The sequence below is a fragment of the Dicentrarchus labrax genome, unplaced genomic scaffold (genome assembly GCF_905237075.1).
Source record: "Dicentrarchus labrax unplaced genomic scaffold, dlabrax2021, whole genome shotgun sequence".
Classification (NCBI taxonomy): domain Eukaryota; kingdom Metazoa; phylum Chordata; class Actinopteri; family Moronidae; genus Dicentrarchus; species Dicentrarchus labrax.
Window position 1 is genome coordinate 15,036,011 of NW_026136701.1, and position 27,039 is coordinate 15,063,049.

Genomic DNA, 27,039 nt, shown 5'->3' on the forward strand with positions numbered 1-27,039 from the left:
AGATAGATTGCACAATTCTTAATCTAATTAAGCCTCTGCAACAATGCTGAGTTTGAGTAAAAACAAATAAATAAAGAGGCAGTTTTTAGCTCCAAAATTAGCATTTTATTTGGATGGTTGGGGTCAGAGATGTATAATTTGTTTTCCAGTACACATGGTTATCCACAAGGCTTCAATCCAAAACCTTTTTCCAGTCTTAAAGCTGATTCAGTAATTAGTGCCTAGCATGTCATCCCACCCCACCCACCCCTTTTTGGTACAAATTCAACAGTTGTGCTGACAGGATCACTACTTTTCAATTTTTATCAATGTGTTTTTTTTTTTTTTCATATTTTATACAAAAAACTCTCTTAACTTCTACACATTTAATGTCACCCAGATTTTTATTCATTTTTTTTTTCACTTTGTAAATAAATTTGGGAAACAACATTTTTCATTTTTGTTGTCATGAAAAGATAAAAACATGCAAAAAACTTGAATTTGTAGTCCAAATCAAACATTTACAGGTTTGGAACTTTTTGCACTTTTTCATATACTACATCAAAAGAAAAAGATAAAGGAAAAAAAAAAACATTATGTACACACATCTTTTTACAGTGAAGTAAAACTTGAAAATATCAGATGATGACTAAGGCAAATGAAGTGTACATAGATTAGACCAAAACAGTTTTTTTGTTGTTTTTGTAAAATACTACATCACTTCAGAAAAAAAAAAAAAGAAAAACAATTCTGCTACAAAAGTATGATTCATAACTCCCTTTATTTGCAACCAGCTGCATAAGTTTAATTTTTTAGTGAAAAAGTCTAGAAGTCTAGCGTACTGTACAGTGCTGCTCTTAATTGTTTTTCTTTCCATCCAAGCTAACAGATGATCCTTCATTTCTTCATCTTTGTAGTTTATTTAAATAATCTTCAACAAACAGGAGCATTGTGTAACCAAAGAAAAAAAAAAAAAAAGCATGTAGAAGCATACCAGAGTGTAACATACTTTGTTTGAAATCACTCCAAAAGTCAGTACCATTAAAGCCTTGAACATAAAACTAATCATTTAGATCCAAAAAAATGTACAAAAAGGCACATTATATCCCAGTGCTTCTGTACTGTGAAATTCAAGTGTAACTGAGCGCATTCAATACCAACAATCCAAGTGGTGACAGTCCACCAGGGTTCCCTCCCACATCCTCCATAACTGGACCACAGCCTATGCCTAAGCTTTCAACAAGCATATGTATGCGTAGACTACAACAATAAGCCTAGGTTGGTTGTTTTTTGAAAAAAATTTCTGAATCAGTGTTTATTTTTTGTTTCTTTTCTGTCACAGTTCCGTCTCTCAGGGAATATCAGAAGCTGTCCATGTCCATCAACAGGAAATCTTTCCTTTTCTTCAATTTTTTTTTCTCCTCCATCTTTTTCATCCTTCAAGGAGTGGCTGTGTGTCCTAGTCATCGCTTCCGCCGTACATGTCTGCCAGTTTTCTAAAGCGAGGGCCCCAGTCGTTGAGGTAATCGTAGTCCTGGTCGCCCCCGCTGCTGGAGGAGTTGAGGGAGCTTAGGGACCCAGCTGTGGAGCCGCTGCCCTCATAGTCGAACACTAGCAGGGAGTCGTAGGGAGGAGCGGTGGGGTCGTTGTCTGCTGCCTTCAGTCCCTGTGCCGACGGAAATAAAACCACAGTTTGATGAGAAAAGATTAAGGCATGTCAGCACACCAACACCGTCTGCAATAAGCAGGGAGTCACATCACCCCCCCCACTCCCACTGCTGCACACAAACAGGCTAATCTATCTGAAAACCAGTCAGTGGTTCTACCTCCGCTTGTTCAGGAAATAAGATTAATCAGGCTCTAGTGTTTCTGTGAGTTTCCTCTGTGTTTTGGTCGGGGACTCTGCTGATGTTTCTGGTATGTAGGATTATCTGCTGCTTGATCAAAAGCCAAGATTGAGCATGACCAGCAGCCTCTGATGATTCGTTTCATCCACTGACCCCTCAGCAAGCTCCCCCCTCTGTCTTCAAGGGCATCCGGCAAGCAGTTCAACACCAGGACTAATACTTTTTAATCTGTAATCTAGATAGCAACATCTTTAATATATCATATTTATCGGACTCCCACCTAAACATTGGAAATAAGCACTGAGCTCAACCGAGGCTGAGATGAGAGGAGCGTGTGTGTGTGTGTGTGTGTGTGTGTCTTTATGCGTTATCTTGAGGCTCATGGTGCTGGTGGGGGTGGTTCTATTTTGAAGATTGCACTCGACATTCCTAGAAGTCCTCATAGCGTCATGAGAGGTCCTTATGGATTGCTATTGATTTCCAGCATCATTCCCTAACAGGACTCAAGAGACTTGATGGATTGCTAATCTATGAGTTGAGATGTGCTTTGGCCATGGACCACTTTGGATCCGAGCCTGGTTCTCCCCCTTTTATCGCCACAACTGAGGTACCCAACAAATAATAAATGAATTAACAGAAGTGGAGCAACATAACACTGAGAAACGAGACCTCAGCTCATTGGGAACTTGTCAAAGATTTATAGTTTCCTCTATGCTGCCATTATAGCGCTGAAATGCTCTCAAATAAAAAGATGGATTGAATTAAAGTGCCAGGGCACTTAGCGATTATTTTCCACTTGTTAGCTTTCGTTAAGTATTTGCTCAGGGCTGTGGCGCTGATAATTTGGTGGGAAATATGACAGATGGATCGTTCATTACAATTACAACCATAATCGCTCTGCTGGTTATAGCCCCCTTCCATCTACGACCAAAACCCCACTGGCAGTTTCATAAGGTTAGTCAATCACAGAACTCAGTCTCGTAATTTCACTCTAACTGAGTCATCCGCTGTGTGGGAGACAATCCCGGCTCTCAGTGAAATGGTGAACTGTCCTCACTTTTTGGAGTTGCTCTGTCCCACAGATAACAAAAGAGACGTGTAATAAAATCCACTGGTATTTCTATTCAGAGACAACCTTGCCAGGGCTGAAATAAAGCACTATGCAAAACAATGAATGCAATCACTTTGGCTTTGTGGCGCTGTGTCCACCTGTGACCAATAGAGGTCATGTCAAGTCAGTGCTAATGTATCCAACGTTGCCCCCCTCTGTGGGAACAGACCAGGAGCTGACCAATAGACGTTTGTTTGTCCGACTGTGGGGTTAAAGTCCTTATGCTAAACCTACATTTTTTTGTCCCTCTAATTTAATTAAGAGCCAAAAGCTCCCGGGCGTGTGCACATTACAGGATGGAGATCAGACCCCATTCCCCCCCCCTCCTCCTCTGTCTCCCTGCTCCTCTGGCAGCTAGCCCTTATCAGTTAGGTCAGATTCCAGCTCCATGTGAGCGCTGGAGCTACCATGACTGAGCTTTAGCGACAGTCAAATCTGGGACTAAAAACAGATCAACATTGCCTGGTTGCAGCGAGCGTTTTCTGGGTCAGGACGCTCAGACATGAAACGTCTCAAAGGTCTTGTGAGAATATTAAAATGACAAGTCTGATGAAGTATGACGTGTATTGTGAAACTTCACTGAGCAGCACAAAAACATTAAATTCCTCTCAATATCAGCTGTTACGACAAGTGTATTAGGTGTATTCATGAGACAGGGCGAGAGTGAAAATGAGTGGTGCCTGGGTTAAAGGATCTGAGAGATGGATGGTCGGGGACCAGAGCTGAAAGAGCAAGTTCTAATCTAAAAACATGGGCGCCATCCAAAAAGTAGGAGAGAACTCCATTTGTAATGCTGTGAAACTCTTGTCTGTTGGAGCTTGTGAAAAATACATGACTGCTCTTTTCATTTTACATTCTCCCTTCATGCTGGAGTCAATGATGGCCTCAGGCAAACGAGGGCACTCTGAACAGTGCACTACGATAGAAAGCCAATGTATTGCTTCTCTCATCTTCCATTTCTATGCTGACACATCTATAACTTTACTTTGGCAGAAAGTAAGGAGAAAAACAATTATATCTAAGCGAGTTAGCATCATGTACTTTTTGGGGCTTTATGCATGTCTGAGCGGATATATATGAGATGAGAAAAAGTTTCTACTTTCTGCTGGGAAAAGATGAAAACAATTCTCCTAATAATTGATTCAATTTTAAGGTACTTTTTTTCCCCCACTACAAGGCGGTGCACAACTGCTTGATACTGAGTCTTATGAACCAAACTGTTTATTTAGATACAAGATGATTATAAGAAAGTCAGTCAGCTTGAAAATGAAATTTAAGTTTTGTGACAGCGCTGATCATTTCATTTTAGCTCTTCTCCTGGGATTTGATTTCACTATACAGCACAACAATCCCAGTTGTTGCAATAATCTTTTCACGCCCCGGTGCTCTTGCTGAACCGTGCGTTTACCTCATTGATGAAGTCTCCGATGTCTCCGGGGTGGGGTGCTGCTGACCTCATGGGGTACTGTGGCTCAGGGTGGAGGGGTCTCTCGTCTAGACGGCGGATTCCCACCGGCTTGATGGCATCAGGCTCTATCGTGTCCGGCTGCTGTAGCTGACTCAGGTCGTAATCCTGGGGAACACATAGACAGACGGGAGTTAGCTGAGCGGCGTGACGAGACCCCAAACCGAGTGTGATTATTTAAATACGTAAACACATCCTGTGCTGCACAGAAGAAGAGGAGTTCAACTGAGTGGAGGAGATTTTAAAGTTAGAATACAGCGGGAAGAGTTGAGGGAACACAAGGGAAACTTTAATCTTCTTGTCTGTGAAGCACAAGCCCAGGGACAATTTGACACATTAAAAGAGCCAGCACTGAGGGGGTCCAAGCTGAGGACCACATCATACGCTGCAGAGTGTTTGTACTTGTGCGGCGTGCTGCAGGAAGGATGTGCAGGCGACTGTTTTGCTCTAATCAATGCCCAGACACGGGATGGTGGATATCCATAAGCCATTGCTAATCCTATTAACATTACCAAGGCAACCTGAATGGCTCGCAGTTTGTGCAAAGTCATGGGCAGGGAAGGAGGAGGAGAAAGACTGAAGAGAGAAGAGGAGTTAGCAGAGGGAAGAAAAAAAAACAGGCTGTGGTGAAGAGCTGAGCAGAGCTGAATGACTGGATGGTATCACAGTGACAGCAGATATGATAGAGAAAATGCCATTTGAGAATCAGGGTGTGTGCCTAATAAGCGTGCATGATGGATTGTCCCTCTTTAGAAGATTTTCGGTAATCCATCCATCTCTAATATCCCCCTTCAAAATTGTCTTTGCTCAGTTGCACATGTACCTACACAAGCGCGCGCATGCTTGCTCACTCCCAGAAGAAAAGAAAAAAAAAGGGGGTTGCAGATGCTCCAATAAAAAAAAATAAACATGAGAATAAATATACACCCTGTGATGATGCACAAACAACCCACATATACAAACACAATGCGGGCACTTGACAAACACTCAACTCCACACTAATAAGTATCATCTCAAATCTAAAACAAACATTGATTATTCATGTGTAATTTGATTTTATGGGGAATGACAGTAACCCCGAGACTAGCTGGAGAAGAACGACGGTCATCACACATCACTCGATATAACGCCATCCATCATCTTTAGTCCGTTTCAGTCGGACTCCTGTTCGACCTTCTCTGAGGTCACCCACCGGAGGGGTCAGGAGTTGGTGACGGGAATTGCAACGGAGCCGTATAATGGCTGAACTAAGCAGGAAGGTCTAATGACATACCAGCCCCCCTTTAGGGAATTGACTCCTCACACGTACACTGGCCTGGCGAAATGGCTGCCCCTGGCACTCATGACCCACATTCAAACATGGGAGACTGAGCATCGCTAAGCCTTGTGAGACGTGGCTGAGCCATTTAAAACAGAACTGAGTTTATTACTTGCATAGTTTTTGTCATAATTCCTACTATACCCATCTGTAGATATTAGGGATGGGGGCGATCCGATCCAGTATCGGTATCGGGACCGATACCAGCGTAATTCACGTATCGGAATTTCCCGATCCAACCTGCGCAGATTTCCGATATCCATGAGCCATGTCTGCGCTTTAACGTTGTCTGCTGAAATGACTCCACAGGTGATTCCTGCCGGCCAGTCTGCTAGCTGGCTGCAAACTGGGAATGGATTTGCTGAACGGAGGTGCGGCTCAATGAGACACAGAGTTATGAGACACGCCCCCGCTCAGGAAATCCATTCTGCAGTTTGCAGCCAGCTAGCAGGATAGCATTGAGCAGCATTGTGGCTAGCCAACATGTCCGCTGTGTGGAAATACTTTACACTGGAAACACCGCAGAGCAAGACAGCAAAATGCAATGTTTGCAAAGCCGTAATTCAGAGACGCGGAAGCTCCCACGCGTTGTACAACACTACGAACGGAATCAAACATTTAAAAAAAGCACCACACAAAACAGCACGAGGATCTTTTAGGCGAGCTGTCAGGAATCACTTGTAGAGTCATTCCAAAAACAAGGTAAACTCCAGGCAGACAACGTGAAGGCTAAAGGGATTACCGAGTGTGTGTGTGTGTGTGTGGCGCGCACGCACGTAGGATGTTTACAGTTATTGCACTTTTCTTATATTTCAGATAATTGACATTTTAAAACCTTGATTTGTTGATGCTACAAGAGCCAGTTTCTTGATTTGTGCTGTTCAGATGCACACTGTTTAATTGATAGTGTGTGTGTAAGATGTTTACACACATGCGTTTACACTTTTCTTATATTTCAAGACTATTGCCTCCGCCACCGTCTCGTAGGTTTTAGTGCCATCATCGTAGAAAACTTTGAGCCGGGCTGGGAACACAGTTTGAAATCTTATGTTATTGTCCTTCGGGACCCTCTGTGCCTCCGCGTATTCCCTCCGTTTGGCCACAATGACCGGTGCATAGTCGTAATATTTCAAGAATTATTTGACATTTTGGGAATTTAATAAATATTGACAGGACAATCAATTTGAAACCCTTACAGTTTATTTCAGCCTCATATAAAATCAACAATAATGATAATAATAATATTAAAGCAAACACAGCTCTGGTATCGGAATAGTATCGGTATCGGACGATATCCAAATTCAGGTATCGGGATCGGATTACTTTCCATAGTTGCGAGCACACACAGGTTTTGGGTGGGCTCACTTTTGGCTTAACCGACAAATAAAACAGTTTAGATAATCTAGCTGAAGTGCTGTCTTACAGTAAAACGTTTGACATTTTGGGGAATTTGCTTATATGCTTCCTTGCTGAGAATTTGATGAGAACATTGGTATCACTCTCATTCAATATAAAGCTGGAGCCAGCAGCCGATTAGCTTCACTTAACACAACAACTAGAAACAGGGGTGCAAACAAACAGATTTTGTTACCTTTGGACAAAGCCAGGTTAGTTGCTTCCCCCTTTTTCCAGTGTTTGTGCTAAGCTAAGCGTCATATTTAAATATCAGCAAGAAGGCCGTTGTGTTTCTTGCTCAGTTGGACTAGCTGTGGCAATATGGATCCCAAATGTACAATGTTGTAATAACTGAAATAACGGCCAAAAGAGCAAAACTAAGGCCCATGTAGCAATAAACCGGAATTATTACTTGTTTTTATCTCTGGTGACAAATACGTGAGGCACTTATACTCTCTGTATAAACAGGTCTGATTCGTTTTCTTTCATTTACTACATGGGATTGAAAAACAAATCAAAAGCCACACTGTCTAAGGTTAATGTGCATCAAATCATTCTGAGGTCCTTTGAAAAAGCAGATGACTCATCTCTCTCTTACATTTTTCTTTTTCACATGGCGAACCTGTGCATGGCAACTTCTCAATTTGCTACTATTTCTAGATTCTTTTTTCTATGTCCGGGGAGCGCGGCCCGATCAGCTGTCTGCCTTTGATGAAACGAGTGTTTCACAAACCAATACAAACCAGGGCAGTGGCAGCAGCAACTAAAATCATATACTCTGAGAGCACCCAATGGTCTGACACTTCAATTTCCTCCCCAGCAGGAGATAGGGAGAACAGAGGTGGGCATTATAAAGACCACATCGCTGGGAAAGTAAGGGCCATTTTTTACCCAAGACTGACTCTCCCGATTTCCGCAGACAAGACCATTTTCTCCTGGCGCTCTGCCCTCCTCTGCGCCACTCAAAATGGAAGCTTGTTTTCCCTCAATAAATTGCTGCACCCGCTCGTTTGCCTTTGAGGGGTGTTATATCATCCAACGTGTTCTGGTCCACAAGTTTGTGCATTTTGTGTGTGAAAGTGAGGAAGTGAATACACAAGTGGTTGCACTCCCTCCTGCCTAATCACTGTCTGACGTGTAATGGCTTTCCAGTCATATTGTTACCTTAGACAGAGCTTCATTATTGTGCCACAGCAGATGTCTATCTCCAAATGACATCAGCTTACCAATTACAAGTCTCCCAGGCTAATTTGGCACTGTGCTGGGTCAGACCAGGGTCTCCTACTCGTTTCTGCTATACCCAAGCCACCAGAGCACTTCAGCTAGTAGCAAGAATATAGCTCATTTGGTACATTACTGCCTTTTTTATGAAATGGTTCCGTTCTGCTAACAAGGGGCCATTAGGACAATTGAATTTGTGTCTGTGTGTGTGTGATCAGTGCAGGGGGATGAAGAGATGTGACTTCATTGATGCCTGTGGCACTGCATTTCTGTTGTATGTGTGTGTTTGTGTGTGTAAGGGTTGTGAAGCGGGAACCAGTTCCAGTTGAGGAAACACTTCCAATATTTCCAGAACTGATTGGATCAAAATGTGTTTGTCTTATTGATTCCAGATTTTTCGATTTCCACCTCCTTTTTAGGAAAAGAATGTACTATTTCCAGTTTACGTGGAAAACGGTCTTACACCTTATTATGAATAACTGTGAAGTGTATCTTGGAGCAGCGTAATGAGCAGGACAAGCGTTAGAAAGAATGTTTGTATGCTTGTAAAAATATTGTAGGTGGTCCTCTTTCTGTTTATGCTGCTTCAGTTATACAGAAACTGCTAATGCTGCATAGTGTAGATGTGACCTGAATGTTACTAACTTACACTAACCCTTTTACAAAAAAAAAACAATACTGCATGGTATGTAGGATGTTATATTCATACAAAATATGATGACCAAATTCCTCTGCTGAAACCAAAATAATTGTTTTCTGATATCAAACTACCTTTTTTATAATTTAACAAAAGGAGCCAAAGTTTCTAGTCATAAAAACACAACAGAATTGTTAAGGAGTCTGCAATGTATGCGTTTACCACACAATTCTTACCTGATCCTCCTCTCCACCACCTTCCTCGTCGTACTTGAGAATGTTGTCTCTCACATCATCCTCTGGATCGATGAGGAGCTGCTTCGCCTGACGTTCTTTATCGCGGCGTTTCATCCATACCACAAACAGCAGCACGAGAACTGATAGACAGGCAGAGAGAGAGAGAGAGGGAGAGAGGGAGAGGGGGAGAGATATCTCATATTACAAAACATAATAACTTACATATTTTCATTCAAGTGTAATCGGATCCCATGTTTTAGAGCTTGGATGGGGGCCTGATCAAGGCTATCTTTTTGGTAATCCTACAGTAATCTAGCGATATCTCGGATAATGTTTAGCTGTCTTTATAATCCCTGTGTGCGTTTGTGTGATGTGTTGTTTGAGAGAGGCACTGAGACACTCACTGAGGAGGATGATGATGCAGAGGAGGATGGCGATGATGGCGCCAGTGCCCAGGCCGGCCGCCATGATGTGTTGCTGGTCAGTGCAGTCCCCATTGATGTCACACTGGCACACTTTAATCCGCAGATAGGAAGTGTTGGACATGGGTAGATTGCCGGAGTCTGTGATTATGATGGGGATCTCATAGATACCAGTTTCAAGGAAGCTAATCTTCAGGCTCATCTGGGCATAGTCACCTGAGAGACGAAGACGAGCAGAGTGAATGAGTGATCCATGGTGGCTCCTTGTCAGAGCAAATACATAAAACGTAATGGGATAAGATATTAAGTTGTTTAAAAATAAAACATCATGTTTCTTTAGCAGAGGAGTCTTTCAGGGGGGATTAAATCAAAACTCTGAATAGTTGTTCATATAGGCCGTGTTCACAGTACGATTACACTCCTATTACCATAAATATGCAGCATAAATTCATACCTGGAAGTTGCATCAGCATATCTAATCCAAAACATGGTCAGGATTTAGATTTGGAGCTTACAAATCTACTGAATACCTTTTGATAATGCTGCTTAGGCTAAATTCCCAGTAGCGATAATCCAAATGCCATTATCCTATTAAGATATATTCACTGCTTTTCGACTCACACTGTCTAATAGCTAACAAACAACAAATTAGTTATTCCACTCATGTTGTTTAGTTCAAATTAGCATAAACAATTAATGACTGTTTGGTAATGTTAATATAATATTACATTATAGTGTCTGTCCCAGCTCCACCTGACCCTTCTGCAGTGTTATAAGTGTTATTTAGGAGGATCACAAATCAAAGTCTCAAGCTTTAATTATGAAACAACGGTTTTCTTACTAAATATTAAATGCCACTAATTGAAAAAATGCTTTTCATTTTCCAGTAGCAAACACAAATTAAGGCCAGCTCAGGCCAAAAAGCTGAACTGAACCCAACGTAAAGATTATACTCATGTTATATAGTAGTATACAATATGAATCTAACTGGGATTATTGATGTGAAGTGTGTGTGTGTGTGTGTGTGTGTGTGTGTGTGTGTGTGTGTGTGTGTATTACCGCTGATTCTTGTGATGGTCCAATTTCTCCTAACATCTGGGGGGCGGTGAGCTAACTCAAAGGCAAACGGCCCAGCGTTTGGATTCAGGTCTCCATCGAGTGCGGTGATGTTGATGGCATTTGGCTCTGGCTTTTCACATATCTCTGCCTCCTGGGGGAACACCTTGGGAGCATTGTCGTTGATATCCAGCAGGTAAATCTGGAGAGTGCCTGTGCCACTTGCTGGAGGTACACCTGCATGGGTTACAAAATGGCACACACACTCAGCACATACATATTTATGAAATTTATAAAAAAAAAAAAATTTTTCTTTTACAAATTTACATATGGATAAGAAACAATACTATTGAAATACAGTCTCTCATTTTGCAGTCATTATGTAGTCAACACAAAAAAAGTAAAGTATGGAGTTTATTCCTTGGGTCTTATGCTGAGACACTCTAAACAGCTATTTACTGTAGTAGGAGAAGACCCTTCTAAACTGCATACTGATCTGAGAATCTAATCTCAAGTGAGGAGGTAGACAGAAAAAGAGAGATATCAGAACATTTTGGTAGTGAGTGTGTGTGTGTGTGTGTGTGTGTGTGTGTGTGTGTGTGTGTGTGTGGGTGCACGTGTGTGTGAGAGAGAGACTGAAGAACGTCTTCCTGACGAAGGACACGGGATGGGAATACTAAAGCAGACAAACAGAGCCCACTGTCGCTCCTCTCAGGCTCCTCTATGTATTCACTCAGCTAAGAGGCTTTTTTACCATTCAGGCCACGCTCAAAGGAGCTAGTCATCCAATCCTGACCCATTAATGCTGAGAAACCTCTTTATTGGTAGAGTTTTTAAGCCTATTGGCCTAAGCTATGCTCCGCAGAACAGGGTAAACCTGAACAGAGGTAAATCCCACCAGTGCAGGGAAGAGGTGAATGTATCCACATGCTGGATGGTTCTGGGATTGCTAGCACATTAACCTTCAACTAAGGTGGTCAGCGTTTTAGACATGCCAAGTGCCTGGTACAAGGTTGACCTTCAAGCATGGAGGATGTCTTTGTGGCTGTAACTGAGATCGCTTTTCTCAACAGATACAGTGCAGTTTATGCACTGGCTTCAGGTGAAAAACATCACAGAGGGAGTCAAAGTGATGCTAGGTGGAAGATTGACCTTTGAGAGCTAGGCTACATTAGACATCCCCATGCTTACTTTTGAAAAAGGCAGCATTATCTACTCCTGAATGCCCTAACAATAATGGCCTGGAATAGAGTGCTTGTGCAACCGCCAGGCTAAAACACCTAGACCATGTAACCCGTGCATCACAGGAGCTCAACAAGGTATTTTTGGCAACTGCAGAACCACTTGAATGGTTACATACCACTGTCAGAAGCCAGGAACGTTGCATTGTACAAACTGTTCTTCACGAAAGGTGACTCTCGGTCCAAAATGGCAATTGTTGTGATACGACCGGTGTTCGGGTCAATCCTTAGCCAGTTGGCTGGATCGGAGAGTTTGGAGTATCTGAGGGAAGAAGAAAAAGAGACATACACATTATAATCCTTACTATTCACTTCAATCTGAAATTTAAGTCATTCTTTGTCTGCACGTTCTTTTATAGAAGCAGTGAAAAAGTTTAAAAAGGGTCAATTTTGTTTTGTGCAGAAGTAAATTGTGTTGGTGAATTTACTCTTCATTTCCAGTTTGGCATCCCTTTCTTCTAAAAACACTTTTGTTTTTATTTGTTTACACAGAATAAATATTTTAAACATCATGCATTTTACATAATTATTCCAACTTTTGAGAGCAGCCTCACAGGGGAGACAAACTGGTTTGTTGTTATCAGTAGCTCAAACTAATTTGTAGGACAAACCGTGGAATTACAAAGCTAGCTTATTTCACATGGACTGTTTTCAGGCAGATAAACTCTTCCCTGGCCAAACAGCTGTGAGGCAAGATGATGAAAAGGGAAAAAAAATAGGGCTTGTTCAACAAGAATGAGATAGAGAATGCTGGTTGGATAGTGTTATTTGAGTGGGAATGATGCAGAATGTGACCAGGGTGGCAAGTCAAGAGTTAAGCTATCGTGTAAGACACAAAGGAGTACTGTATAATCAGTGATAAACCTATGGGCATTCTTATTGCTGTTGTTGCTAATTATGTTGCTATACATGTATTATAAAATATGTGTTTTAAACATATGTGCTGGATGCTTATAGGAGAACAGTCTAAGAAACGAAGCTAACTTTATATGCTTCATACACCTGTGAACTAGACCTGGCTCCCTTGATAGGTGTATAACGTTTCAGTCAAACAGTACTCAACCTCCTCCTCCTCCTCCTCCTCCTCCTCTCCCATTTCCTTTTTACTGTAAAATCTACCTGATGGTTTGCTGCATGAAGCGATCAGGGTCCTGTGCCGTGAAGGTGGTCAGCGATGACTCAGGCATCATTCCCTCCTCCAGTTTAACAAGTTTGGGGTTGGGCTCGAAGTATGGACTCTCATTGACATCGATCACTCTGATAGAGACGGTGGCGGTGGACTGACGGGGAGAGTGGATGCCTCTGGCCAGAGGAACCTCATTCCTCGCTTCCACTGTGAGCACATACGTCCTACTGATTTCGTAGTCAATAGGCTGGAAAACAGTAAGAGTATAAAGAGAGGGATTCACACATCACAATGGAGGATAAATAAACAAAAGAAAATCATATTACATTTTTGGTAATGTGAGAGAGAATTAATGCTTTTTCTTCCTCCTCAATAACAAAAACCAAAAACCCTTACTGTAACAGTGAGCTGAGATAAAGAACACTGTATCCTTTTGAGGTCAGTTGTAAGGATATACGACGGGAAGAGAGCTGGTGTAAGAGTTGTGTAACCAACCAATATTTTTTAAAAGGGGAAATGTTAAAATTGTGTTTTAATGATATATTATGAGTTTGAATTTACACATAATTCATGCTGATCATTTGCTAATAGCATGCTGCTTTACACAGTGCTTCTATTCTTTAAACTTAACTGGACAGTGGGAGCGAAATAATATTTAGACATATCCACTTCTACCAAATTCAGTGTATATTATAAAAATACACTCACAGACTATTATAACTGTCATATATTTAACCAACTAATCTAATCAAATTAATATCAATCTTAATATTAATGCCACCCCCAACCATCTCAGTATGGCATACATACATCCACTATATACATCCCCAAGGGAATAAAGGGGTGGAGTTTGAAGAGGAGGCCTTACCTTGACGACTGTTACTAGGCCCTCGTTAGTGGTCGGATCAGTGGGCACAGAGAACCTGCCGGTGGGGTCGCCCCCGGTGATTTTGTAGACAGCATTCCAGGCCGGAGTGTTGGGCTGGTCCTTGTCAGTCACCGTCAGGTTGGCCACAATGACATTCACACGGTTTTCAGGCACCTCACCGAAAAACTGCATGAATAAACCATGAACGTACAGAAGAGCGAGCTGTTAGTGATACTGCTGTGGCAGCAGAAAATACACCGAGCTCTGCCTCAGACAGCACAGCAGGACCAATCCTGGGTAAATAGACATCTAAGGTAACTTATCATGTCGTCATGGTCATCTCATTCCCTGTCCTCCCCTGATAGCACAACGGTAGCATTACAAATTTCAGTGATTCGCGAGCACAGTAAGTGCCTCTTTCACTCTGGCAGACATGCCCGTAGTTGCATGTGTCAACATTTGGAGGGGGATATAACACTTAACGCATGGCTGGCGACTTGTATATTTGTATGGCTTCAGAAACGCTGGGCAAGCAGAACTCAGTAAGTGAGCAGAACTGACAGTTGAGTGCATATGTCCACAATGGGGTGAAATAGGGGTCCTTATGATGCTTACTTTCGCTAAGATTACTGTGTTGATGTCTCAGATAGGAGTCTGTTTCTTACCGTCTCAGCAGTAAACTCTGGCGGATTGTCATTAATGTCAGTGACTCTGATGACAGCGGTGGCTGTGTTGGAGAGGCCGTACATGGGGTTGCCCTCCATGTCAGTGGCCTGGATGATCAGCGTGTACTGAGGCACTTTCTGGAGAGAAAGGGAAGAGAAGCAGTCGCAGGATTAAAACACAATTCTTTGATCTTTGAACAATATAATTCATTCTGTAGCCATGTTTGGAGCATGTGAATGTGCTCACTGAATTAGCAGTTAATGCAATCCAATCCAATACTCAGATAATAATTCCTATCTGTTAATTTTAAGAATGTAGTTGGAAGTGATGTTGTTTGTCTCATTATATTGAAAGTTATTACTTAATATTCCACCCCCCTTCGTATGTTTCTTAAGGAAAAACAATGAATATAACTAAACTAAAGTTTTATAAACATAGGATCTATTTCTGGACTACTGTTTTAGTTTGCGACAGACTTTAGTGTCCCTAATAAGCTGTTAACTTCGTGCACACCAATATTAATGTGTTCACCTAAAATGAAACAAATCTGAACTGGCTAGCTTTTTAATTATGATGACTAATGGCAGCTTTTATTATAAATGTGATATAGTCTCTATGGGGGCGGCGAGTTTATGCGTGCATGTGTGAAACTTGCACCTCTGCTCTGTACACCATCATGAAGCTAACAAATTACTCTTTTCACATTAAAAGCCACTCAGGTGACGGACCAGTTGCTAGGTAATGAGAGTTGGGCAAATTACTTTCATGGTGGCAACTGGCGGACATAAAACGGCGGCCCCAGGGCGGAAGTGATTGAGCAGCCACCTAGCCAGATTGCCCTCACTAGAATTGCACCAACTGGCTCCAGCTTTCTATATTTTATTTTTAATTTTTTTTATTTTCTCAAACAGCCATGAGATCCAATTAAATGACAGAGTGGTAGCATTTACAGCAGGGGAAATAGAGGGAAGGAAAATGCAAGTAAAGCTTCTGTTTTAGAGAAAGAAAGACAGAGAAGGCGAGAATGAGGGAAGGGAAACATTTAGCTGCTCAGTGATGCACGCTGCCTCCTTGTAAGAGTAAATAAGTGTGAAACAGCCAAGTCCATTTCTACTTTCTCATTTAGTTGGTAATCAGCAAATTTCACTTTGGCTCATTAGGTCTCAGACAGTCTGGATATTAGCAAATATACTCATGCTGTGTTTTGTCATCATATTTAAAAAAAAATACATAGCCCATTTACAAAAACATGGAAAATGGATATGTTGTAATACATCTAAAAACAGGCGGAAAATGCTAGAAGAAAATGAATTAACATAAATAGATGGCCTGGCTAATGAAAGTCTCACTTAAATGTCGATACAATCCTCTTATTAGCAGTCTACATTCACAAACACAACACCAGCAGCAACATTAAGGTGTAAGAAATCAAACGAAAGAGGGAAGAGAGACAGAATGAATGAAGGCCACAAAAAAGGAAAGAAAGAAGACGTGTCACACACCTCTCTGTCCAGGCCTGCAGCCACAGTAATGATGCCTCCCGTTTTATTGTTGATGGTGAACATATTGGAGGTCGGACTCTCCGGGTTCTGAGAAAGGATCTTGTAACGCAGCATCCCATTAGCTGTTTTGGGGTCATCCTTGTCAACAGATGTTACTGTCATAACAAATGTTCCTAGGGGATAGAAGGACAAAGACAACATGTAAATACTTTTATGTCATCTCTCAACTCATTTCTTTTTTATTGGCAATCAAATGACATTAGAATTTGAATGAATGGTACTAGTACTAGATTTATAGCTTTGTAATATAGACATCTAATGCTCTTTTTGTGATATTAAAATGCCACAGATCACTTTAATACAGCAGGAGCAAAGTTAATAGAGTGGGCACCCCAGGAATGCCATCAATGCTGTTTGATCTGCTAACACTAAAGCAGCATGTGAAGCTGAAGGCTCAGACTACAGCCAATCGGTTGTTCATACAGTGTAATGCTGTGCTTGGCTTTATACGTTATATTACCTGGCTTGGAACCCTCTGGAACAGTGCCGTTCCAGATCTGATGCGTGAACTCGGGTCTGTTGTCGTTCATGTCAATCACATTGATCACGATGTCAATGGGGTTTTCTACCTGGTTGCCGTTCAGGTCCACTGCGTGAGCTCTCAGCTGGGGGATACACAAACACATGTAGACTGTAGAACTGTTCAAGCAAGGAACTATGCAAAACAACATACTGGGACAAAACCTCAATCCACTCAATGTCACCGACTAAACTGCTGTGATAATTAACCCTACTAACCATTACTGAAAACATTTTACTGTGTGTAAAAAAGCAAACAGCAACCCTCTTTATTCAGACCAGCGTGACCAAGAGGGGAATTCTGTTTTTATAAAGAACATGTTCTTCCCACAACTAACTCTAGCATGTGCAGGGCAACAGAGAAACAAATGATTAGATTTAGTCAGATACCTGCCAGAGTCGACAACAACACAAGCCTTTTAGCTGGATTTTTATGGCAGTCTCGTGAAAGAGATACACTCCCGATTTTATTCTGTACTGTTGCCTACACTGGGTCAGGACGGGTTCAGTTCTGTTTTATGAAAACAACTCTGATCCGCTGCATTTTTTTTGCACTTCAAGTGTATCTTTCCTGCATACACACAACTGCAAGGTTGGTTACACAGGATTTCAACTCACGGGTATATCTATATTTCGATTCCAACCATTCATGCTCTAGAATAAATACAGGCAATACAGTATGTATTGAAAATCTACAGGCTGTGAACTGTATACATCATATGCCTTTGCATGTAATACTTTACATACTTTTTATGTCTACTTCAAGTGTAAAATAATTAATGGATTATACTGTATGTCATAGTGGGAAGTGCAAACAGTAAAATTAATAGTGTAAATGACAGGAAGTACAGGGAACAGCTGCCCCTGTAATGCTCTGCAGTTTACAGTTCACATACAGCTTAAATTGAACCAGTATGGACATCTAATACATCCCAACGTAGGGGTCGCCAGAGCTTCATGGAGGGTCGCAAAGCCTTCTTGATTTTAAAGCATGCTAGAAAACTTAAAACGTATACACAGTAGGCCTATATCTCAGCATTTGGTTCATTTATGTGAAGAAAAGTAAATGTAAGTTGTCTAACACAACAATGCCCAATTGCCACAGACAAGAAAACAGAATATGTCAAAAAGGAAGCCTATTAGATATGTATGATTATTAAATGATTAAAAATATATACAAATAGAACTGTATAAAAAGTTCCCTAAAATGGAAATCATCTGCTCAAAATTCCTCCAAATCACTTGGTTTACACACATTTCAAGTCAGTTTACTATATGATAGTAAACGTGTCACTTAAGGAAAAGGTTTGGGAACCACTGCTCCAGTAGATGAATATGCTGAAGTCATTAATTTAATTTTAACTACAACCTTGCTTGATATCTACCAGTTTATGTGTTTAAGCACATGAATAGCATTATAAACGGTGCTATATAATTTAAAGGCCAATGCAATGCTGGAGGTTTATCATAACGTAACACACACACACACACACACACACACACACACACACACACACACACACACACACACACACACACACACACACACACACACACACACACACACACACACACACACACACACACACACACACACACACACTCAATTCACTCAAAAACATCAAGTTAAATCCTTTAAATTCTCAGACGGATAAGTCACATTTCCTGGGAGACCCCAGTCTTCAGTGAATCTGAGGAGACCGTTTAGGCTACACATGACCATTAAGCACATGCCAACTGGCAGGAATGTACAGCACCGCCAGAGAACACATTTCTCTAAAACAGGCTGGAAACAACATTTAAAATGATAAGAATATAATTAAAGATGGGTTTTTTTTAAATAAGCTATTGTGTCGGACTTACATGGAAGTTGGAGATGTGCTCTCGATCCAGGGGCTTGTTGACGGATAACTCTCCAGAGATCGGGTCGATGATGAAGATGCCGGTGGGGGGTTGGTCAGCACCAGGGCCTGTCACACTGTATCTGAGGGACCGGTTTTTGTCATGGTCCGACCGGATCTGTGGTTGAAAAGATTTGTTAATAAAAGCTTCAAAACAGAACTTTAGCCTTACTAAATGTATGTACTGAACATTTATGTGTGTGTGATGTTTGCTTATTGGCTGACAACTTATTTTTCAGTATTTTATTATTCAATGATTAATTGTTAATGGTGTTTGGTGTTTAAATCAGTTTTATCAGTATAAAAAAAAATACAGATGGGGTAACATTTTCCCCATGTTCAAAGCAGAGGTGTTCAATTGATTCACATCATTTTCATTCTCAGCAAACCATTCTTATGTCCTGCATGAAAGCATCATATTTCTCTACTCTTTCATTCAGGTTTTTCCTTTAATTTGTCACCTGTCTGTAGTTTGCTGTGTAAAACATACTGCATATAAAGAGTGTGTGTCTGTGCAGTATTGAAGTTCTGTCTTGGCTGGGTTGTCTATTATGTTTGCCATGTAAGCCGAGACCCTCTGTGCCTACACCCTGGATTCATGCTGGGCAAACAGAGTATTTCCTCAGCCTGATATCATCCACTAAAGCTGAGAAGCATCCCTTCTAATATGGCTGGATTAAATATAATACATACAAATAGAATGTACACGACTTAACACTCTGTAAGGAAGTCAGCTTAATATGCTGAAAAAGGATCTACTTCTTAGCTGTCCCGAGTATTGCTTGTCCTCTGTCAGCCACCCACACTCAGCCCTGACCAGAGAGCTGATGCAAATGAATTGGGCTGTGTATGTCCTTGAGAGCCAGGATAAAAGGAGAGTAATATCTCAAAAGGCAACCGAGGAACAATTGCGATGGTGAGCACTTCAGATTTCTCTCTACTTCTAAATAATGCCAGGTTACATTGCTACCGACCGCCCCTGAAACACAAGATAAATAATACAGCGGAAAAAAGAGCCCTGACCTTTAGCAAAGTGCTGTAAGTATGAAGCATTTTGTTGAAGGCATAAGTCTCATGTCTGTGACCCTCTGAGTCAGAGCTCAGGGCAACAGGGACCTACAAGGTTGTCATATCAAGCAAAAAGCATTTTCTTTAAAGTGTGTGTGTGTGTGTGTGTGTGTGCGTGTGTGTGTGTGTGTGTGCGCGTGTGCGTATCTGTGCACGTATGTGCTTGGGTGAGCTATGTTACCCGGACAAGCTCTTGCGGGAATGGGCCTCGTGAGTTCTCTGGGACATTGATTGGGGGGATGACCCAGTCTCTCTTCATGCGTTTGAGTTGGCTATCCGTGTTTCGTGATGGAAACGTTATTTCCTTCAAATCCTTGGATATGACTGGAGGGACAGCAACTTCCTGGACCTGTGAAAAGGAAATGATTTAGTTCAAGAGGTGGGTACTGACTGTATCTATGCAATAAAATATGGGTACATACATTTTTAACCACGCTAGCAGGCTGAAATATCTCAACTATTGGATGGACTGTCTTTTTATTTTGTACAGACATTCATTGTCCCGAGAGGAGGAATCCTTGAGTGATCTTCACAGCCACCATGAGGTTAACATTTGTGGTTTTGAGTGAAATGTCTTAACAACTATTGAATGGATTACCATAAAATTAGGTAGACACATTCATGTCCCATGAATTGTAATTGCTTTGGTGTTTCCAGCATAGGGCTGCCCCCTAATACTCGCTGAGAAGAGTCTTGGTTGACACACTTTTTATTTGTCAGATAGTCGCAGAAAAGCAAAAACAACATCAAACTCTGTTTTCCTGCTGTGTCTTGTCACCGGGAATCAGAGTGTTGCAACACAGACCTTTTCTCTTGTAACACAGGGAGTCACTTACCGTTGCAGTGTTGCATATGCTAACTGCACTATCTAGTTAGCGGTCCTATTAGCTGCCATCGTGCCATAGTACTCCCTTACATAACTGCTGGTATGGCTGCTGACTCTTGGTCTTGTTATAAATATCCTGCATGAATCAACGCCTTAATCCTGATCGTGTAACAATTAGCCTACAATCAACAGCAGCACATGCCAACGCACATACTGACCTTACTGCAGAGAATGGCATTGTCGTCTGACCAACGGCCCTTCCCTTTTGGTTATACAAAAAGGAAATGAATGTGGTGATAAAAGGAAACAGGCTGCCATTTTCTGCAAAACCTAATAAGCTCCTTCAAATGTCACTTAGTACCTATTCAAACTGTGTTCAATCAAACAATCCATTCTTTTATGGCCTTCTTTGTAGCTTAAAATATCTGCAGTACAACATGTGATGATATGCCTTGAAACACTTTGGTGTGGCTACTGTTTGGCTACAGCAGCAGTTGCACACCGCCAGCGCTGGTTTGCTTTAAATGGCAGACCTCTTCTTATGTCCTGATAAAATGCACCCACACAGACAGACCAGCTTCCATAATGGATCTGCCATCCTCCCTCGCCTGTAATGAATGAGATTTGAAACAAAGGAGGATGGTACCTGCAAGCCAGACACTAAACACACAGATGGCTCAAATTGCCTATGCTGCTCCAGAGACTGAGGAGACTGAAATAGTGCCAGAGAAAGTTAAAATAACCTTGAACAAAACAAGGCAGGAAGGAAAACAGACAAACAATATGTAAAACCCGTCAATGTCAATGACTGATAGCTGGGATTTCAATGCAACTGTTATTTCTCCAAGTATTTTTTTCTACTGTTGCCTATAATCATTTGAATGTTGATCGGTCGATTGGTGTTGAAGCCATACAAACTGCTACAAAGTGTTCTATGCAAACAGAAATTAATTACCACTTTGCCACCTTATAACGTGACCCACATCCCACGCTCCCCCTCCTCTAACATCTGGGGAGCTGTCGGAGAGCTTCCACTAATCATGTTTGAAATCCGATTATACTGCTTTCACACATTGGAAATGCAGAGAGGCAAGCGGACAGATAGCGAAGGAGCATGCTTCAGAAATATCTATTACCCTATTAAAATGGCTGCGAGTGAGAGCAGTAATTATTTGCAACCTGTGTCTGGAATGATGAATGGCATGGTGGGTTTGTTCAGCCCAACACGCATCTATCTCTGGTGTGTTGGAGGTCTGCACCTATCCACACTCTCTGAACCCCCTCCATCTTCCGACTAGGAGTCTACTTCAGAGTCCAGGAGAGTGTTGGGTTGAGTGATGGCCTGAGTGTTTGTGAGTGTGTGGGAAGGATTAGGCATGTGCGTATTTTGCCCTTTTAGAAAATTCTCTCTTTCAGATACTGAAACATTCTCTCCACACGGAACTGCGGTGGAGTTGGGGTTCTAATAGGGATGGAGACAGTGGGCGAGGACACTCATGTTAATGAGGATATTGTTTGGTTGTCATTGATTAAAATGTTTCCCCAAGGCTGCCACATTCACGGACTAATAAAAAAATGTAATCGCTGATGTGATTAAGAGATGCGTGATGATTCATGACAATAATTATGCTGTGGGGAAGACAACCGCTCGCGACCTCATAAACGTGCGAGATACGGGAAAGTCAATCCCTGATTTCATTACGGACAAATCAGGGCAAACCCAAGAGCGCTCTACAGATACAGATCAGAGTAAGGCTGCTGATGATACAGCTGATAATTTGTATACACATGTATAGCCAATGTGAGGTTGTGACTTCTGTTTAAAAACCTAAAAAAAATTAAATCTATGTTTACCTGTTTGGGACACGCATGCATTTGCCTTTGACCAACTGACAACAGTGACTGATGGTATCATTAAAATCACATACCTGCAGTGTCACTGGCTTACGCTGGTTTTTGAAAAGCCATCATTACTAGCTACACGGTTAATTTCGACCAGCAGACCAATATGCCCGCAGTACTGACATTAACTACACATTACTGTTAGTATTAACTTTTAATCTGCACCCACATAAAATATGACGCCTGCCTTTCATGAGATTATCTGCTGTGCTCCGCACTTAGAAATAGTCACTTGTGGATATTTGCTTAAGTGTATTAGAGGGATAGAAAAGAAAGGCATATTGGTCTTTGTAAAACAAACAAGATTATTGCATTTGGGGGTGTTCATTAAGACACCAGAATCTAATGATCTGAGATCTCACAGCAATGATTATTAACAAATGCGCATAAAGGCACACTTATAGCCCAACAGAATGGGTCAGGGTGGAGAGTAGCTCACAGAGTCGAGAACAGCATGTGTGTGTTTTTGGTGTGTGTGTGTGTAGCATCACAACTAAGTTTAAAGCAACAGATATTATCTAATTGAACAGGATCACATAATCCACTGGCACCGAAGTTAAAACCTAACAATAACACAGCTTCTTTTCATTTCCTGGTTACAGGCAGACGGATGGGACATGTGCAGTGCTTTTTTGTGCACTTCCTCTGATCCTCAGCCAACCGCAATGTTGACATATGAGCACATGGTCATTCCAACTAATTGCAGATGACTGCACAACACGTCCAGCGGAACGGTTAGAGCAGCACTCTACAGCTCAGACAGATGCTTCCTGTCTTCCAAAGCACTGAAAGAGGTGCGTCCCCTTTTGGATGATAAGGCAATAACCTCACAAGCACAAGGCATGCTCACTGAAATCAACTTTATGAGGAGCTATTTTGCATCTGCTCTTGCTACCCACTGACCGTGTTGAGTATATGTTTGTGCTCCTAGTAAATTGACACATTAAGTTTTAATTAGCGAGCATCCATCCAGTCTCTCGGAACACCTGCTACAATTTAGGGAACCAGTCATCTGTGAATGTGCAGTATGCCTAATAAGCATAAGTTATTTGTTGTGAGGGGAGAATTGATCATTCCACCTTTCTATGGCAGTAAGACAATCAACAAACAAGTAAGAAATGTTATGGAAGTGTTTAAGGTATATTCACCTGCTGGCTGGAGTGTGTGGAGGGCGTCAGCATGACTTGAGTCACCCATTGCTGCTGAGTGGCGGTGTCACTAGCCTTGATCAACAAGAGCAACGCAGGAAGTGTAGAGTGCTGAATACTCCTGGCAGCATAAACTACTCCGTCGGCCTCTATCCGGAAGTCAGATGGGTTACTGCATTCAAACCGCACCAGACCACCTCGGCCACAGTTGACAAACCTCACTGCAAAAGACAGGGACAGATACGTTTTAGAAATTAGCCCGACAGTGAGATAGAAACCTGGAAAAAAAAACTAGGGATAGAGACAAGACAGGGGAAGACAGACAGACAGACAGACACATAGACCGACAGACAGAAGGTCCACAAAGGTTTTCTGATTCTCCTTCTCACTCATAAATTATTCACTTCAAGCTGTGCCCCAAAGGTATTGCTCAAAACAGGTGCAGTGGAGGAGAGAGTTGGAGGGAGAGGAAACTAAAGAAAAAAAGGGAAGCGTGCCCCTTAAGGGCTATTAAAGAAGAACCCCAAAACCCAAACCGTTACATTTAAAACCTGATGTGTAAATTAGACTGTCTTAATGGACCGCTGTGTTTGGCTTTGAGTAAATATATACAGCACGCATATATACATTCAATTCTTCTTGATAGATCTCCTTCTTTTTCTAGCTAAGGCCATTGCATGCTAGCTTTGTCCTCCATGACATACAGGGATGCCTTCCGCGGATGACTACCGATCCCAGCTCCTCAAGAGACCAAAGTAAGTGTGTGTGATGTTTATTTCATCAGCATGTTCGCACAGAAACCCACGCACACATACGTACACTGCAGACAGGTGGCTCATGGGGGCTCGAGTCCCTCCGGTGCCTCGGTGGCAGTGGTACAACACCAGTTCATGTTACAAGTGAGTGACAGTACAGCACAGTCTATGTAGTTCGTACACGTACACACGCGCATGCACGCGCTCACACACACACCTCAACGCCTCAGAGCTTCATTGTGTGATCCTTTTGTGTGGATATGTTTGCCTGGCAGGCCCCCCTCATGTTTATAGCACACAAAATGGTATAAAAAGAAAGGAGGAAAAAAAATCCTCCTGGCTACAGGGATCACAACGTCACCATATATCATTTGTGTGGAGGTTCTGCTAGTGCCGCTTTGAATTATTAAAGCAGATGTGGAAATACTTAACAAAAGCCTTGAAGGAGGGTGCCTAATCCTCCTTTGTGTTGCTACTTTGGGGACCCACTGATGTCTTCAGAGTATCATCTGCACTTGCACATCGAGTTCCTCTGGGCTTGGGGAAAGGATGCAGTAGAATAGTTCAGGGGTCTAAAGGAAGTCATAAGTTTAACCCCCAGGCTCAATTTAATAATTACCCAAACGCATGCAATCAATTCTCCTAAAGTGCACCACACCCTACAACTAATGAATCTCTCAGTGATGACAGCGGCGAGGCAGATGTTCTCAGATAGATGCTCTTGGTCCCAGAACTGACAAAGATGTACGTGTTTTCTTAGTGAGCAACTAAAGGCAGAATCTCAGAAAGCAACACAGCAGCAGGAAAGGGAAAGCAAATCTTCTTTTAAAAAGAAAAACTATTACTGAAACGAGAATGTGGTATTTAGATTTTTCCACTCTTTTCTTTAGCAAGAGCAAGCGTCCCATACAAACTAGCATGTTTTCAAATGTGAGACGTATAATGCGAGAGAGAGGGGGAGAGAGTGAGAAAGTGTGTGTGACAGAGAGAGAGAAAGACAGACAAAGAGAGTGAGTGGATGATGTCGCCTAAGGAAAAGTTTGGAAATTGACATGCAGCGTAATCACAATGTATTCATCCTGATGAAAATGCAATCTTGCTCTACTTTATCAAAACCCAAAAAGGCAAACAAATCTTCTACAAGGACCATGTTCTGCATTCTATAGCAGCTACTGCTAAAAGATTTAAACACAGCCAAAACAACAAAACTGAAAGAACTAGACTTTCTTTACCTGAAGAATTGCCATTCATCTAAATACTGCTTAAAGCACACACAGTGAAACTGCATTGCAGGAGAGCCAGCAGTTCCAATAATGAAGATAGAAGATGACAAGATCTTTCTTCTATACTGGAATACACTTGATATTGACCATCTCCTTCTTGGCTGCCTTTGTTAAATTACCCTTGACCAATTAGCTTTTTTCCCCCCTCTTTGAACCTGGCAAAGCTGACATCAGATAGATGACCTTCTCTCTCTGAAGGTTTTGCCTTAAAGCCAGCCGCCTGTAAACTCAAAGCCTTCAGGCAATCACCAGCCAGCCCAAGTCAGCAGATACTCAGACAGAGGTAGAATACAGAGTAAGGGTCTGTCAAAATAACTCACAATACAGCTGAAGACAGTCCATAGATTTAAGAACTTGGAGGTGGGTAATGTCACTCACACTGTTCTGACTCAGATGCTAATAGTTTATTTATTATTTTAGTTCATCAAACGTAAGTAGAGCTGAAACTATTATTATTATTAATCAATCAGAAAATGAATTCATCGCAACTATTTTGAGAATTGAATCATAATTTAAAGGTCCAGTGTGTAACATTTAACAGGATCTACTGGCAGAAATGGAATATAATATTCATGAGTGTGTCTTAATCAGAGTATAATCACCGAAATATAGGAATTGTTGTGTTGTTGTTACTATAGAATGAGCTGTTCTTATGTACAGACGCTGCGGGTTGCCTTCCATTGAGTCCACCATGTAGACCCACCATGTTTTTACAGTAACAAAGAACGGGCAAACAAAACACAGGCTTTAGATAGGGCCTTTCACCCTATTCACAGCCACCATAGTTTTTCCTACACACTACATCCCGTTCTTATTCCAAGACTGTCAAAATACAGACGAAAGCAGTGTTAAGTTAGTTTTAATCAGCAACTTCACCACTAGATGCCACTAAATCCTAGACACCGGTCCTTTAAGCAGTTTTTTGAAAGCAAACGGATTCTAGTTTCTCAAATGTGAAGTATGGACTATTGGTCAGACATTTTACAGAGTAAAAATTTTGTCTGATAACTATCAGATTGATTGACTGATAATGGAAATAATCATAAATTAGTTGCAGTTGAAAAAAAAATGAGGCCTGCAGGTATGAGTTTGGGTAGCATTTTGCTAACGGTTAATCTACTGCAGATCTACTTCTGCATTCTTTCAGCAGAAATACTTTCACTAGTTCCTCTCCCCCTCATTGTATTTTGAGGCATTCCAGTCACCATTTTGTCAATAGTTAGTAACAGGGAACCAGCAATGTAACACAGACTTGTCGGAGAAAAGTTTTATGCTATCAAGTCACTACTTATCACTCCTTCAAACCATCTATAAATCCATTTACGCTTCAGCCCATGTGTTTCCATTTTCTATCCATTTTCTGGCACTTTTGACTATACATGAACATGTGTCGTAGTGCACTTGACAGCAGCGTTTCCCCCTGAGAGTTATTTTAGCCCAGGTCTCTTGTTGAGCTGAGCTCCAGCTCTTTAACATCGTCTGAAATT

General features: G+C 41.6%; 1 protein-coding gene across 1 annotated transcript in view; it reads right to left on the reverse strand.

Moving 5' to 3' along the window:
- Window positions 1-364: 364 nt before the first annotated feature.
- The window catches only part of cdh2 (cadherin 2, type 1, N-cadherin (neuronal)), a 59,650-nt gene continuing 32,975 nt past the window's right edge, over window positions 365-27,039 (reverse strand). Inside the window, exons 3-16 of the mRNA XM_051419625.1 lie at window positions 23,515-23,735; window positions 19,820-19,987; window positions 18,533-18,688; window positions 16,611-16,755; window positions 16,091-16,263; window positions 14,588-14,725; window positions 13,923-14,108; window positions 13,048-13,301; window positions 12,048-12,190; window positions 10,691-10,924; window positions 9,614-9,847; window positions 9,210-9,349; window positions 4,346-4,510; window positions 365-1,645 (exon numbers count right to left, since the gene is read on the reverse strand). Of these exons, the coding sequence (XP_051275585.1) occupies window positions 1,439-1,645; window positions 4,346-4,510; window positions 9,210-9,349; window positions 9,614-9,847; window positions 10,691-10,924; window positions 12,048-12,190; window positions 13,048-13,301; window positions 13,923-14,108; window positions 14,588-14,725; window positions 16,091-16,263; window positions 16,611-16,755; window positions 18,533-18,688; window positions 19,820-19,987; window positions 23,515-23,735 (2,564 nt within the window). The 3' untranslated portion in view covers window positions 365-1,438. The remainder of the gene's footprint in view (window positions 1,646-4,345; window positions 4,511-9,209; window positions 9,350-9,613; window positions 9,848-10,690; window positions 10,925-12,047; window positions 12,191-13,047; window positions 13,302-13,922; window positions 14,109-14,587; window positions 14,726-16,090; window positions 16,264-16,610; window positions 16,756-18,532; window positions 18,689-19,819; window positions 19,988-23,514; window positions 23,736-27,039) is intronic.